General features: G+C 37.8%; 1 protein-coding gene across 1 annotated transcript in view; it reads right to left on the reverse strand.

Moving 5' to 3' along the window:
• eva1a (eva-1 homolog A, regulator of programmed cell death) overlaps positions 1-17,406 on the reverse strand; it is a 68,373-nt gene that overhangs the window by 44,764 nt on the left and 6,203 nt on the right. The window contains exons 2-3 of the mRNA XM_005802626.3: positions 1,661-1,884; positions 194-317 (exon numbers count right to left, since the gene is read on the reverse strand). Of these exons, the coding sequence (XP_005802683.2) occupies positions 194-317; positions 1,661-1,884 (348 nt within the window). The remainder of the gene's footprint in view (positions 1-193; positions 318-1,660; positions 1,885-17,406) is intronic.

Below are 17,406 nucleotides of genomic sequence, written 5' to 3' on the forward strand. Positions count from 1 at the left end.
TTCACCTTACTAGCTCTTGTGTTGATTGATTGTGTTGATCTATCACATAAAATCCCAATAAAGCAAAGTGTGAAAAGTTCAAAGAATGCAAAGATGTTTTTTAAAAGCCCTGTCTGTACGGGTGACTAAAAAAAAAGGTCCAAGGGTCACATGGGAGGGACAAAAATGTCAGAGAAGGCGATGATGGACTTACTAGGTCTGCATTTGTACCAGACAATGAGGTATTTACTGCTGCCAGGACACTGGTCCGTCCCAAACACACGGCTGTTGACAAGGACTTGACAGCTCCTTCTGTCTTGGCACTCGTCCAACATTTTCTAAAGAAGAAAAGTGACACAGAGCAAAAGAGAACCAAAGGCAGCTTTAGAGGGAGAACAATAAACAAAAATGATGGTGAAATCGGGACCCTGCAAACCTAAACCCACTTCAAACAGGCTGGCTATATCCATGGAAAGCCAGGGTAAGAAAAAACTTTGGGAAACTCCACTCTTGTGATTTCCTGGCATTGTTTTTATTCTCTGGTTTCATCATCTGCATCCCAGGTGAGAACATTCAACAATATCCCAGATTTCTCCCCTAAGTCCCTCTGCACAGTGTGAAGTGACAGGGTAAACTTTGTCTCTCATCCAAATTTGTCAATTATTTTAGTAATGCAGTTAAACATTAATATATTTCAATAGAGCAACTTTATGTTGCTGCCTAAAAAAAAATATCCAGGAAAAAATTTATCATGTAGCAAGACAAAAATCTGTCATTGATTAAACAAAAAACTGGTGAATTATTCAAGAATAATTCCTATTTTAGATTCTTTGTAATGTTTTATCAATATCAAATAAAAATGACCACATAATAAAAGACGAAAAATGTGTCCATTTTGTCATTCAAGTAAGTTTAGAGAAAACAATTATACAGAAATAAAAGATTATATTTAAACTGTTCAGATTTAGCCTTAGTTTTATAGATATTTCATTAGATTAACAAAACATTTAAACAAAACAACAAACTCCAACACAGTTATCTATAAATTCAACATTTTATAGAGACATTTCCACAATAATGCCAACGATCCTACAGTCATGAACAGGTAGTACGATGGGATTCCACAGTTTGGCTCATGTGGGTGGCAGATCAGCCAGTCAATGTTTCACTTCCATACAAAGCAGCCTCTGTGCCTGTGCATTCATGTCTGACTTGTCTATGGCAGAAATAGTGGGTGTTTGACTCTAAAAGGCAGGGCGAACCAAGAATGAAGCTAACAACTGAATGAATGCTTAACAATATGTGTTTGTGTCTGTGTTGCAAAGAGGTGGTTTTAGTCCCACCGCATCCTAATTTGGGAAAGGATGCTGAAGCAAAAACTCCATGAAATTGCATTGTGCCATGGGAATACACAAGCCCCTTTCCCATTTAAAGTGGGTAATTTGGCGGAAAACACCCCAACAAAGCATTACATAATCAGTGGTTTCACAAAAATTTACCCTTGTCCAATTTGACCACCTTGTAGGACACATTCTGCTGCAGAAATTTGGAGAAAAAGACATTTGTTTATGTGCTAAAACGGGACTAATGCCATGGATGGAACTGGAATTTGTAAAAGATCTAGATCAGAATTAAAAAGTAAAGAAGGACATTACAAATGATCACTGTCCTGGTTATTTACCTGCAGTGCAGTGGACATAGAACAATATCGATCATCCTCCTGGGAATGGTAGGAGCTCAGGAGTGCCTGGTATGTTTGAGGACACTGTTGAGGATCAGAGGGCCTTTTTCTACCATAGAAAGCTGATTGGACAGTTATGGTGGTACGGGGGGGACAACGAACAGACAGGAACTCTCCGTCACAGGCCTGTTCAGTGTAGTTCCTCAACACTTTGGATAGGTAGCCTTTAAAACAGAGAGAAGCCAGCACAGACACATTTTTACAAAACATCGCAAACTTTTTCTTGGATCTCCTCTACTTTAATCCCTTAAACTGCAGCAAATAGAAAAATCTTATAGGGAATCAAGCATAATTTGAGCTCCCTGAAATTGTGTATATACCCTTTTAGCAATTTCACATTTGACAAGTGCTGTTCACATACAAAATGTTTATTCTCCAGAAGTGCAAAATAAAGACATACCCCAATATACCCAAAGCTGAAATTTCAACATAAAGAGGTTCAAAAACTATGTAGTCATATGAACTAACAAATATGCATGTCACTTTACTAAAATGACAAATATGACAAATGTTTGCCATATTTTGAGAATCATATATGCAATAATGTAGTGTAATAACATGTTTTTGTTAGTCTATTACAAAACATTCCAATAAATTACAGTGAAGTTGTAATGATGTTATAATGAAAAAAATGTAAGACTATTATTGTGTAATACTCTTGCAAGACACTGCAAAATAAACCATGCACATTCTAATTTAAATTATCATTATTCAACAAACTAAATATATTTAACTGAGCTAAAACTTCCTTTTATTTCAATTGCAAACACATTTAGCAAAAAGTCAATACACTCAAACTTACATAAACTCACAACATGAACACAGCACGATTCAATTATCCCTATTTGCTCAGCAGTATAAAAGAGGAAGGAACACACACACACACACACACACGCCCCCACACAGTGTATCCAAACACACACAACAAAACACTTGAACAAGCCACACTCACACACACATTGGCCCCTTATCACCATGGCCACAGTTAAAAGGAGGAAGGGAAACAGAGGAGACATTTGAGGTCTTTGAAAGGTCAGCCTCTCTCTAAATAGAGATGCTTTTAGAAATGGTCATTTCACCAACTAACAGACTTTTAGATGTGAAAATAGAAAAGGAGTGAATATGCAGTCAGTATTTATGTGGGAATGATTTGTATAACACCCGTCACGTTATTAAAAGTTCAAGCCCCTAAAAAAACAACAGTACCTGCCTTTGTTACATATATTATTTCCAATACTTGTATAATATATATTTGAAGGAACTATCTAATATATATTTGAAGGAACTATCTATCTAATGCAAATTAACATAAACATTATCTCAAGTTAAAGGCTGTCTGAGCAGCACTTGTGTGGCTTGGACATTTCATCAAGACATCATTTCTCAAATTGTGATTGTTTTAATGATTTGGGCTTTGCTGGTCCCCTCTCCCCCCTCACACCTCACTCACTACGGTCTCCATCTCCAACAACTGCACACACCCCCTGTCTACTTTGCTTGCCACATTCCAGAGTGAGAGGGAACTTGGCATTTCCCCTGGCAGCAAGACCACACACACACACACACACACACGCACACACACACACACACACACACACACGCACACACACACACACACACACACCCACACACACGCATACACACACATAAAGAAACAAAACATCAACACAAACAATGTGGTCAGGACAAGCCTGTTTGGCTCCTGAATATGGGACCTCTGGTGATGTTGTAACAGGATCGCATTATCCGAAGCTGGTTCCTGGCAGAGCCCCCTATCGTGCTATAACAGCGCATTTGTGTAACCAAGGAAACAGACAGGGTTAGGAAGGCAGTGAAACAGACTTGGCTTAAGATAGCTTAGAGAAATTGCCATTTGGAGGTTTCTTCAAAGAGACGTCCTTGTGCAACAGTTTCTTCACTATAACCGCTGTGACGGGCCTTACTCCACCCCAGAAGAGGGGCAGGGAGGGAACAAAACAAACAGATTATCTCACAAGAACCCTCAGGTGCTTTCTTAAGACTCCAAGTTGTCTCTTTTTCTATCCTGCTATGTCAGGAACATGCCTATTGTTCATCTTCCTTCTACCTGTTGAATGAGGTCTACTTTAAAGACCAACAAACCGGGCGGCTGTGTGGACACCACGGCCAATGACAGGTGTCCCTCAAAGGCAGACAGCTTAACAATAATGGAGGAACACCCAGGCATCTTCCTCCTCCCGTTTCCTCCCCCTTTTCTTTTCATGTGGCTTCAAACTACTTCTTTAACTAGATCTCTGCCCTTTACCCCTAACAAAAGCTGTCATGCTATTTTGTCTACAGGTTTGTTTGTTCGGCCATTAAAAAACAGGAGGCTGCGGTGGAGAAGCTGCTCTTGTACAAACAGGTCACTTTTGTCTGAGTTCTTTGTTGATCTTAACATGTTTAATCTCAATAAAGGGACCACTTGGATCTATTATAAACAAAGACAGATGAAGCTGCACCTGCCTTTTGTATCTAAGGCCCAACCGAGACAGGATCTTTTCCTGTGACGCAATTAAACCTGTCAGTCGGGTGTTCAGCTCACAGACCGTATAACTAGACCTTTAGCTTCTCATTTGTGGTCATGTGAGGACTCTTAAGTCTGACCCGGTGAGGGAGGAGGTCAGGTATGATGGAGATTAGTGACGAGTTACTGTGTTGTGTCAACAAGACAGAGAAGGAAGCTCACTGTGAGAAGTTTTCCTTCTAAAATCCCAGCTTGCAGCTTTCCCACAATGTTACCTGTCTCGCCTTTCAGGTCAGCTGGGCTTTGACTAATTCAGTTTGTGGTCCAGGTTCATTCAGATTCTTGTCTTTGCTCATAATGAGTATGCCAAGCCCTTAGAGAGAGAAAAAAAAAACGTGGGTTTGACAACACTCTTGGCCCAGGTGGCGAGTCAATGAGTTAGTTTTCTGTTTGAAAGATGCAGTCTCTTCCTATTGGCTATCACCTCAGTGCATTCACAATAGCAGCAGCTGTAGATATAGCTGGCATGTTGTTGCAGTTTTAGCTTAGCACAGAATCTTGTTGAAGGGCTTAGGCCTTTAACTCAGTTTATTACGTAAAGTAAACCTTCTTGCCCCCAGTACTAATGTATTACTCTGGTGAATATTAACAGATTATAACCTGATATAATGCCACAAATATGGGTACTTACATTCACATTTAGAGATATTCAACAGGCTGCAGAAACTACAAGATTAGGCAGAAAAGTCCAAGTGCAGTGCCGGGCTGCACTGCATATTCATACCCCTTGAACTTTTTTTAAATGTTGTCACAGTGCAGTCACAAAACATAACATATTGTGAAGTAGAAAGTGATTTATATATGGTCTTCAAAATTTTTAATAAACAATAATAATCTGAAATGTGTGGCATACATTCCACACATGGTTTACATAGCATATCAGTGTGTGTTAAATCATAAAAAAAATGTGAATAAGTTCAAAGGGTACGAATACTTTTCTGAGGCACAACATATCATTAACTATACTTCAAAACATTTAAAAGTCAAGAAATCCTTTCGTTTATGCGAGAGCAACAAAAACCAAGCCTGTATTATGTACCATCATGCCACATTTAAGCATTTACAGCTTCATACATTTATTGGGATTATTTTAAGCAAATTATAGCCATTAAACCATGGAAGGTTCCAAGACTCTGTGCTGCAGGCTTGCTGTGGGAGAAAGAATTCCCTTCAAGTGGTAACTTATAGGAAGCATTACCACTCAAAGACACAGGCCACACTCTGTATTTGTAGAGAGATGGGGGATGAAAAGTAAAACTTATACCACTTTATCACGGCAGAAAATGGCTCAGACAAGCATGTAGGTGACTGCCTGAAATCTGAATTTAAAATCCCTAAAAGAGACATTAAAACACTGAAAGAATAAAAGAAATAGCATCTGCATTTATAAAGATAATGACAAATCTTTCTAAAAGTAGAAGCAGGATGTGGCCATAACTTTAAACCTTGAAGTAGTTACGTTTCTTAATTCAGAAGCCTGAACACACTGTAGCATCGAAACAATACAGACATCTTTTAGACGTCAGATGAATTTTCTATCATTAAACCACAAGCTCAAAAATGAAGAACCAACATTTCCACAATTACCACAACAATAACACGTTTTCAAATGATAATGACAAATACCGAATGCTTTTCTACAGATACATAGTACAATGCTTACAGTAAAGCCCTTCAGATTGAAGGCTAAAAAATGCATTCCTAAAATACACAACATTCTTCTCCTTACAATAAATTAGTCTTGCCCTTACAGTCACGCCTTGGATTAGCCTACTTTCTAGTTAATCACACTATGGGGCAAAGAAAGCACATGGGGGTATTCTGCACAAATGGATACTTCACTTGGAGCCCTTTCAAGATGTGGTGAAGCCCAGTAGGATTTTGATACGAATCTGAATGTGCATGGGAAATATCCTGCAGCTTGAAATTGTGGGACAAGTCTTTAAAAAATTTGGTGGAACAAAATAATGTTTTAAAATTGGGGAAATAACCTAGAACATGTTCTTAAGGATGTTCTTAAAAATTCTAACTCAAGACGTTTTACAGCATGTATTGTTAATATTTTATACTGCAGCATTTAACATTTAGGAATATTGGCTCAAAGCTTCATCTTTGTCAGCATTTTATGGTTGCACATCTTTTACAGCTAAAAGATATGAAAAAGAAACCACCTGTTTGATCAGAATGACAAAGGAATTTTGTTTTGGAGTCCTATGTTCAAACACAGAAGTAATCTTACGTACACACAACCAAGGTCACAGGCTAACAATTCATTTTTCTTCTGTGTTTTGGACTAGTGCCATTCAAGTCCAATCCTCACGTGCCAGTGACACAGGTTTTTGATGTGTCATGTTTCAATACCAAGGTGTAACAAAATAATAGTGACAATGTAATTAAAATACACTAGAAAGGGTACATTGCTAGTGTACCACCACTATGGTCATTTAGTGGTTCTGCAGCAAATTTACTTCATACTAATTAAAAAAAAAACATAGTAGTTCAAAGTACGTAATAGGGAGAAATTGGAATGGATTGAAAAATTAGACCCAAACAGAATCTGAAGATATTTACGCAGCAGTGAGGAAAACTAGGTTCAAAGTTTCTGCACTCCAAGAGACTCCAAGTACACAACAAAATGTAGTTAAGGACTACAAAAGTGGATTTCCTGTATGTCCCCTTTAAATCTAATTTGGACTAGACAATATAAAACAGAACTTCAGTGGAATTTGGATACACACAATTCATCAATCTAAATTCCACTTCATAGCTTTGCAGTTTAACAATCTTTACTTTGATGTTAGCAGATGTGTCCAGACAGTCCCTTTAAAAGTTAACACACATAATTTTCATGGTTTGATATCCAAAAGCAAGTCAAGTGCAACCAAACAGGTATATCACGTATTGTGTGCCAGTGTGTACAGTGCACGATCTGTTTCACTTGAATAGTGGAGTTTCCAGCTGAACCCCATCCTCCCTTCAAATGACTGTACTGAGACTGGAATCTGGGCAGATGGAGTCATTAAAACTGGAGACACAAACACAAACACCTCTGTTGCACAATCTGATGATTCCCCTGTGCCAACACAGACAGTTAAGCACACACTCATAAATAAACCAGCAGGGTCACACAGAAGCAATCAGACATCAAACAACTCTGCATAAATAACTTCTAACCCTGCCTCTGCGCCTACTTTGTCTGAAAGCAGCTCATTAATTATGTTCATGATGTATGAAACCAAGAGAAGCAGGCTGCAAGGCCTGGACTTGCAGACTGGACTCACTGGACTGTGAGTTTTATGTCTGAAATGTATTTAAAAGAGAGAAAGAAAGTATAAAACAGTGAAAAGTATAAAACAGGATCCACAAGTATACTAATATGATGATAATGCAGCATAATATTGACAAGTTATAGGTATATATCTTTAGCAAGAAAATGATGATAGGTGAACAGGATCAACAGATTAAATAAGCCCAATATAAAGTAAAATCAATACCTTGCAGGTCAAAAAACAATCACTCTTTTTGTTATTCACAAGCTCTTAAAGTCAGTGAAACTACATTTAGATTTTTCAATCATTGCAAAGATTTACTGAATTGTACTGGGCATGGTAAACGCCAACCTAGGTTGAAACTGGGCTCTTGGTCAATTTGCACCTTTGCCAATTTGTACTTCATTTTGCACCAATGCATTGTGCTTTAATCTATTCTTATTTCCCTTCAATACCCATGCTTTATCCACCTCCTGCATGCACATGTTTTTTTTTATTAGATTGCAACAAAACCTTCCACGCTAGAAGGTACCATCTGGTACCCAAAAGGTCATGTTCAAACTGCCTTAAATGGCAAAATGTGCAAAGATACAAAATAGTGAAAGGGCAAAAAAAAACCAGCACCGCATAAGTAACTCTAGGTCTGTTGTGACAAAGAGAGTTGAGCCAAAAGGCGAGCTTGATGATTTACTACACTTTAAATGATACAATGATAGTTATATTTGCGTGTTGCCTGAAAGAATGAGACTCAGTACAAACACAAAAGTTAGTGTCCTCTATAGAGTGGTTCTGGATACCCTTAAGGACAGATTTAGGAGACTGGCTTATTGGTGGAGGTCAGAGTACTAGAGTCATTACAGCAAAGTACTAAACGGAGCCAGTTAATGTGATTTAAGCATGGAAGGAATGGATGCCTCCTGGAGAAGTCTTTAGGGAAAGACTAATGGTGCAACAAAATCAAAGGGCATATTCTAGCTCAAGCTCAATGATCACAGAATAAGCCTACATGTTTTTCCTTACAAACATTAGGCAATCTTAATGTTTGCCTAACATTAAGATGTTAGGCAAACATTAAGAACATTAAGATTAAGATGTAGAACAATAAGGGAAGTTCTACTTGTGGGTCTGTTGCCTAAACTCTCCCCGAGGGGTAAATAGGTATAAAACATCTGCTAGCTTACAGATGTCATCACAGCTTGACAGTGGCTGCAAAGTCTCCCTTAGGGAATCCTCAAGCACTGGTCCCACCCAAGCCCACTCATGACCTCTTTTAGCACGTGTCTTTCCTGGTGACCTCTGAGGGCCAAAGGGTAGCCAGGAGAGGGGACATGTTGCTCTGAGTTTCTGAGTGTGAGTGCTGTGGGTTTCTTATCATTGGTGGGTGGTGGCTATGGAGATGAAGGGTGAATAGCAAGAGACTGAAAGGTTTCAAGAACACCCCTGCATGTCCAGACGCCCACAGACAGAGTCTAATGGAGGGGCAGACACACAGATTGAGAGAAGGGCCAAGAGGAGGACACATAAGTCATTTTAATGGTCATTTTTATAGCCTGGGAGAAGTGGGTGGAAACCAGACTGTCCGTTATTAACTGGAGCTCCAGCTTTTATTGCTGCAAAGTGAATGACAGATGGAGTCTTCCTCAATCATTCAAAGTGGATCGTGTTTAAGAGTCTAACCAGCATAAATCTGTGCCAAAAGTACAAACCTGACAAGTCTCAGCAAGACATTGTCCAAAACGTGTGGATTATAGTAGAAAAGGTTGAAGAATAATAACTCCAAAAATATTGTTTTCAACTTCACTTTACATTAAGAATACAATTTTAATAACTCAACAACTAAGTAAAACTGTGATTTCAAACCTCAACAAATAAAGACCCAGAATGAAAATGGACAGTGCCATCCATCCATCCATCCATCCATCCATCCATCCATCCATCCATGGTCTGTATCATGTGTTCTAACAATCTTGGGCATAAATGAGACTTAATATAAGTGAACTCATCCTTTGCACAATAAAATTTACCTCTCCAAGTAATCCTTAGGGCCAGCCCACCCACACCCTTCTATTGCTACAAAGATTTAAACCTGCCAACAGTATGACAGTTAGCCTCTAGCAAATTTCAAACATGTGCGGAGAAGATGAGATAAATATTTCCCTTAGAAAAAGTGAAGTGGGAGGGCATTGGGACGGTTAAGCTTCTCAAGGGGAATTAACAAGCTTATCTCAGGGGTTGTTCTTTGACAACAAGGAATAGAGTAATTCTTGTGAAACAGAAAATATGAAAAGAGGGGTGCAGCATGTCCAATGAGTCTTAGAAGGGAGATCTTTTTTCTAAATAGTTAGGGAGGGGGGGGGGGCTTCCTTTCAGTCCGAGAGCTTTTAGCTTGAAAAAGCTAAAAGCTCTCACGCTACCTGTTAGTGTGAACAGAGTAAAACAAGAACATTAGTTTGTAACTGCGGTGGTGATATGAATGTTAGTACTCTGAAGTTTTTCAATCAAATTATTACAAGTCTGTCTCAAGGTCAAAATGTAATTTTTTTTTTCACTAAACTGGGGCCAAAACAGTTATTACCAACTCAAACTCCTTTCAGCCTCAACTCTGCATTGCATTTAACTAGCAAATTTGTTAAGTAGCAAAAGGTTACACAACTGCCTGTAAATACTTGTAAACATCTTTCTCCTTCACACAACCTATCCAAGAAATGTTTAATTCACAAACATGAAGAGTCACAGTTCTGCTGAGGTACACTTTATCTGTAAATACAGGACCCAACCTGAACTAGTGATTTAACTGCTGAAGAATGAAGATGTTTTTATCTAACCTGCCAAAATGCCAATTGTGCTAAGATTTAAAGTTTTGGGAAGCAGCCCAATAAAAACAATCCTTCAATGGCCCACGCTGCAAAAGAACACTGCTCATGTGGCATGCATTCTAAAGTCTCAAATTTGTGTCTACAAATTGGCTGGCCAAAAAAAATGCTCTGGTTTATTTTTAATGAATTAATATCCCCAAACACGGCTTTTTATTCAAGAAAAAAAAACAGAGACCTAAACTAAGTATGCCAAAGGTTGGGGCAGAGGACTGAAAAAGGCTTCAATAAATCCTTTTAATATACTATACAGCAACCAGTACACCATTCATCTAACAAATAACATAAATAGAAAGAGACGGAATATGTATATTCGAACCTTATGCACAATTCCAATCAGGTTCAGGTTTGCAACTCATAAAAGTTATATTAATTTCTGAGTTCGAAGCTGAAAAAATTACTGAAAACAGAAACCAGCTAAGCATGTGAGGAAAAGTGCAGAAAAGTTATGATAATACACATGTAGCACCATCCTAGGGAATCAATGTAACAACAATGGCGTCATATGATGAAGGCAGTCACATCAAAGCCTTCAGGTCAAATGTGAATTTATATGTTAAAGAAATATAATGGTCTGTCCAGGGTTGAGAAAATAGGAAGAAATGATGAGGAGTAGCGAGGAGAGAGAGATTGATTAATTGGCTATGATGGCTTATGACAAAAAAAATCAGCTAAACAAACAAGAAAATCTATCAGTCTTCAGGTAGACAGAGTAATTTCTGATCCAGATCCAGTCTGATCTGAAGAGCAGTGTTACATAATTGTACACCAAACTGACCTCTGAACTTTATAAGTTTATCTAGTTTTCTCACAACAGATCATTTTGGCTTAAAAGGCTCACTCAACTTTCAAAAATAAATAAAACATGGATAGTAATTTATATAATACTTTCAAGATTTTTTTTTTTTCTGGCACAAAAATATTTGAACTATTAGCAATCTATTTGTTGCAAAGGAATAGATATTTAGACTTGTGGGGCAATATATTTAGGATGTAAATGTTGTAAGAAATTAGTGTGAACAGCGTAAAACAAGAACGTAATCTGACTGCCTTTCTTATTAGTTTCCTCCTCATTTACCTGAGCTTCCCATACTGGTTAGCTACAGATTAGCTGTGATTTCAGAAGGCGTTTGCTGAAGTGTGCCATAGTGCATACAGTCAGTCCGACACAGTTGGGGGGCTACACAATGCCTCCTTGTTCAGTCTGGCCCTTCTGCCTCTCCATCTCTCTTTCCGTCTCTCAGTGTGCCTTGAGGAGTTTAATCAAACTACAGCCGCTTTGTTTTTCTTTCCTTTATTAAAAACAGTAAGATAAATAAGTTGGAAAGACTTGAGTGATAAGAAAAAAGTTAATGTTAGATGAAGGCGGACACATTTATGTCTAAACCCAAACATAAATCAGTTCCCAAGAAGCGTGGTGAGGAACATGAAAGAGGAGGAGGGGAATGAAAGCATAGCTTTGAAAGGAGCAGAAATATTTCTGTCCATGAGTTTCTGCATGTGCTTGTCATTGCCGCTGCAATGAGTTTTATTCCTTCACGATAGGAGAGCTGGACCTAAGCGAATCACTGGGCTACGTACACACCCACCAAGCTGTCTGAAGATCTCATTTCTGTTTAATTACATCTTACGACTATCAAACTGAATACTACAACATTTTGTGATTGCAGCTGCAGATGCCATAATTTGCCAAATTCAACTTTGCGCTCTCAGAATGAAAAATGACACAGCATTCTTTACTAATCTTTCAATTGTTGACTAAACAGAAGCAGCCAAGATGTGAAGACAGTTTCTCAGCGCAGCTGCGATCTCTACTGAAGAGTATTCCTCACGTTTCCCAGTGTTTTCTTAGGAGCGTTTAGGGCAAGTGCAAACATACACCTGTGATGTATATAGACATTTTTGTAAGTAAGTGGTTGAAGAATCAGACTCCCTCTCTATTCACCACAATAACAGTCATTACTAAAAAGAATCTATCCAAGTCAACACCTGGCTGGGCAGTTTGGGTGGTTTCATGTATTGAAAGCAGGCTATACAAAATAATGATTATCACACGGAGGCCTAGCTTTCGGGACACTCATCAACCAGTAATAAGAGTTGATTTAGAAACCAGTGCTTCTCATAGAAAGACCTCCTTCTCAGCACATTTTAGTAATTCAAAAAGCAACCTTGTTAAGCTCAAAATGAGACACTATTTAAAAAGAAAGTGACTCCTACTTTTGCTCAGACATAGGTTTGCTTTCTCTTTACAGTAAATAAAGTGATAACAGTGCATCGCCTTATCTGTTGTGGCCAGTTTAGGCTGCCTTGTTGTGGTGCTAAACAGTGTTTTTTGTGATTTAAGCCATGGGAAATCTCAACAATTGTTAACTTATGACTCATGAGTCATATAGCAATATGATAAGATGAACTATGGGAATTTAGTAATGTAAAGAAAAAACTGATTGTATCCAGGCTATCCTGAGTGGACCACAGGTCTAGTTAAAGTAACCTCAGTATTCATATTGAAGAGTACAAGACAACTCCAAAATATGAGGGATACTTTGACCTTCTCAGTTCCTCATAAATGGTATTGAAACAAAAAGATTTTAAGTTGTGCATTATATTTTGCTAAGTTAAAAAGTCCAAAATAATCCACAATTAGTTTTAATTTTAAATATTGGTTATCATTGTCTGTATTAAATATTGAATTTAAATTTATCATTCAGAGGAATGATTTTATGTTTTAGAAAAAATACAGTAAAAATACTAATATCCATGAAGTAATAGACTGTTTCTATTTTTGGTCTTTTTTGGGTTTAAAAGGATGTCTGATTTGAAAAAGTACATCGTTCTTATGTTGTCTAAAATCCACCACATCTATGTCGCCTAACACAGAGACAGACAGCACAAAGTAAGGTAAGTTCACACTCACAATGAACCAGAATTCATCCCAAAGCCTTAGCAGAGTGGGTCAGAAAGAGCCATTATCAACCTTTTGGATTGAATTCTATATGCTGTGTTTTGTTTGCACTACACACTATGGTACATCGATCTATTTTTATGTTCAATCCAGCAAAATTTTATTTGTTTCTTCCAAAGAAACAAATCAAAATTTGTTTCTTTGGAAATTTGGAAATTTCCTGGAAAACTGGAAATTTCAGCAAATTCACAATTTCACAACTTTTAATTTTGTATTTCTTTACATGAATCATTTCTTCATCCATTATGGAAAACTATACTGTTGCAGGTTTTAAATCTAACCTTGCTTACGAAATCACTAAATTCTTGAAAATGAGGTCACATAAAAATTGTATTAAGCTAACTTTGACTTTGCCAAACAAATGTCAAAAGCGACTTTAAAATTAAGACAAATGTCAAAAGTGACTTTAAAATTAAGATTAATTTGCATCTCTACTAGCAAAAACGCAACAAGCTTCTAAAATTCAACAAAGTACACAGCAAGAGAGAAGATCAAAGCCTAGCTTTACAGCAACAGGTTCATGCATGATTGTTCTTGGGGTAGGACCAAGATATTACTAAGAGTAATTAGTGTGATCAACTCTAAATCCGTTAAACCTTAACATGTGTTAGACCAGAAATTAATATCATAATAAGTTCAACTATCAGCACTCAGAAATAAGAATTATTGACCTAGATTATGTGCACAAAAAAGGAATTTGACTTCAGTTTCAAACACTCACAGCTTACAGATATAAAGCATTAATATCCAAACTTTAGCAGAAATAAAGTAAAGGATAAAAGGAAGAGTGTTAAGAATTTGGCAGCTTGCATTTGTAAGGTTGTATGTACACCAACTCACAAACCACAATTTTTATTTATTATCCTACCAGCTCCTGATTATATAAAAATAATCTCAGCCTGAGTGGTTTATGATTTAGAATAAGTAGCACAGGAAGCTGCCCTATTGCAGTGCATTTGTAAAAACTAATTTCGGTGGGAAGGTAATCATGGCCCAAACGAGCTTTTAGTGCTCAACACATTTTCTCTCTCTACTGCTCACTCTGTGCATTGAATATGGATTTTGTGTTCATAGAAGTCCTTTTTGCTGACAGTGACATCTTCTACATAGCAGTTGCATTGCAAAAAGAAAACCAAACATTTGCGTAAGTTAGTTGGAATACTGCCAGCCCAGTGTGACTGTGCTTAGGTTTACATGAGGCCACTATGGCCATTTGTTTTTGTCAAATTCTGGGATGCCCAGTCACACATACAGTATGCCTTCATAGTGAATAAACTACTGCTGGTTGTATGAAGACCCTCCACAAGTCCTCCATATGTAGCCACCACCCTGATAAACCACCAAACTCTCAACGCAGTAGTTTTGTGCAAGCTTAAAAATGTCAGGAGTCTTTTACACTCCATCACATTCACAGGGCAGCTCACTGTGTTCATGATGAACACCGGCAGACCTCTCCGAGACCCAGGAAGAACTATCCACATTCTAGTCAATTTTTAATGCAGTGGTGTGGTCTTTCTCAAGTTTGAAGGAGAAATAGGTAATTAGTGTATCCTAAGCCTGATTTGCTAAAGAGGAAAATCAAAGAAGAAAACCAAAGTGCTTCATACTTTCCAAACATCCCAACATAAATCACTTAGCAGCTGTTTCCACCATGTCTGTGTATTGTTGCATGATGGTGGGATAACTTAATTTTCTCATGTCGAACCTGAAATGAGTGCAGCTTCCTGTTGTAAACACTCATCTCTCGTCAGTAACACGACTTTGTTGTTTCCCCAGCATGATGTCAAGCGCTGCTTTATGTGTGTTTGTATGTATCTGCTTATTGTATCCTGAGGGAGGAACTTACAAATCTTTCATCGCTGTCATGTTGTGCCAGGTCAGACTTCCTCCTGAAATAACACACACACACCCTACAGCCTGCGCCTGGTGGAGACAGAAGCTGTCTATTACGTCCCTGAACTGTCTGCATTCAATTTATGTGTAGTACCATGTGTTTCCACACATTCTTATCAAAAAATAAGGAGAAACTTTAATAATTGAAATGCTGTTAACTGCTCAAGACCTTGGCAGATAAACATTTTCAGCTTTAGTTGGTGTTGCCTAATAGAATAAACTGCAGTTGATTCACAGTAATCTATTGTCATTCAATGCAAAACTACATAACTATTAAATTAAGAAAAATTGTACAGGCCTCTGAAAAAGTTTGCAGATTTCTTTGGCACACTAAAATGTTTCAGACCATCAAGAAATTTTGATCCCAGACAACCTGAGTAAACACAATGTGCTATTTTTATATGATTTTAATTTATTAAAATAAAATATTTTCTTCTTAGGAAATATAAGTAATTGCTCCCTACTCTTTGTAGGTAATTCTACCACCTTTGCAATCGAGTGTGTGTTCTGGTAATTGGTTTTCTACATTCCTGCTATAGAAATATTTTCTATGCTGATTTTTGCAAGATTCAATCCAGTGATATTGGAGCATTTTGAGCATGAACAGTCAGTCCTTACACAGCATTTCAACTAGGTTAACTTTTTGAGATAGGCCACTCTAAAGTCTTCATTCTATTTTTCAAATTGGAAAATTATTATTTATAATGTAGCTTCTTATGGAATTGTTGGGTTAGACAAAGACCCATGTATAGAGTTATTTTCTCAACAACTGCATGAAGTTTGTGTTATGAAAACTAAGCCTAAGTGGATTTGCAACAATTTAGATTCTGTAAGCGGATTCTGAGCAACATTTAAATCTCACAACATGCCATAAATCCACCTATTTCCTTTTGAAATCTGTCTGCGTCGAGCTCCAGACAGGACTAAAAAGATGAAATTTTGAAAGGATCTTAGTTGAAGCAAAACTCTTGTGAGCTCATTCCTCTATTCACCTCTTTGAAAACACAGTTCAAAAAATTGCTCTTTAAGGCCTCCTATTCAGTTCTTAAAGAAAAGCAGCCTCATGCCAGGCCCTCGCTGTCCGCCCAGCCGCTTGCCTGCAAAGCGGTAGACAAAACAAGTGGGAGGCAGGATTTGTTTAGACAGAGCTCACCTGGCACACACGCAAACACAGAAACAGTGATCAGGCAAGCTCCAGGGAGGAGTAAAGGCAGCACAGAGGAGGAGAAGGAGGGGTGGCGCTGGCTGGGAGAAGACAGAGGTGAGATAATGAGTGTGTGAAAGGGGCTCAAAGAGCAGAGCATGGGGTGTGACGTGTTACCCTTATACACGGCTATTAAAAAAAGTAAAGCGGATAAAGGTTTGAGGGGAATAAGTGGTGCTCAGTCATATGTGGAGGGGCTTGTATGTGAGAAGGGGTTTGGAAAAGCTTAATCCAGGACTTGCTTGTGCAGTAACCGAGGAGGAGAAGTTCTAGGTTTTCTGTGTGTCTTGGCTTCACTTTTATATATCTTGGCATAGAAAAACATTTGGTCGATCTATCAACCTGGATGAATTTTGTTCAGCCACAATTACGTGCAACTTCAAAAGCCTAAAATCCCAAATATGAAACTGACAGCTGGGCAAAAAAAGTGTATTGGCTAAAATCAGCCAAAATCATCCGGAATAAGGGAAATAAAGGATTATCTATTACTACTAGCACCATAAGTCAGCTAATATTTTTTTTTGTCCACAACCATATTCACAGACTGAGAATAGGGCTGATTGTAAAAAAAAAAACAAGACAGAAGTCCAATCAGTAGCAGGGTGTAAATTTTACTCCCTTCATTCCAAAGCACAGGCAATATTAGAGATGAGGGAATCTACAGGACTTTCTTTTTTACGAAATGTGTTTATTTATTTTTTTGTTTGTTTTGTTGTTAGACCATTGTCATAGAAATTTTTAGACATCCCAATATACACAGCACAATAACAAGCATGGCATTAATTTTACACAGCTGTAAGTTTGAGAAAGGACAAGTAACTGATAGAAAAAAACGGAAGTTTTAATGACTTTATAAACTGTCTTAATCATAAATTAAGTGCCAAATGATGTAAAAACTATAAAAGTTTATTTTTTTCAAACCAAATAAAAAGTAACATTT

The sequence above is a fragment of the Xiphophorus maculatus genome, chromosome 15 (genome assembly GCF_002775205.1).
Source record: "Xiphophorus maculatus strain JP 163 A chromosome 15, X_maculatus-5.0-male, whole genome shotgun sequence".
Taxonomy (NCBI): domain Eukaryota; kingdom Metazoa; phylum Chordata; class Actinopteri; order Cyprinodontiformes; family Poeciliidae; genus Xiphophorus; species Xiphophorus maculatus.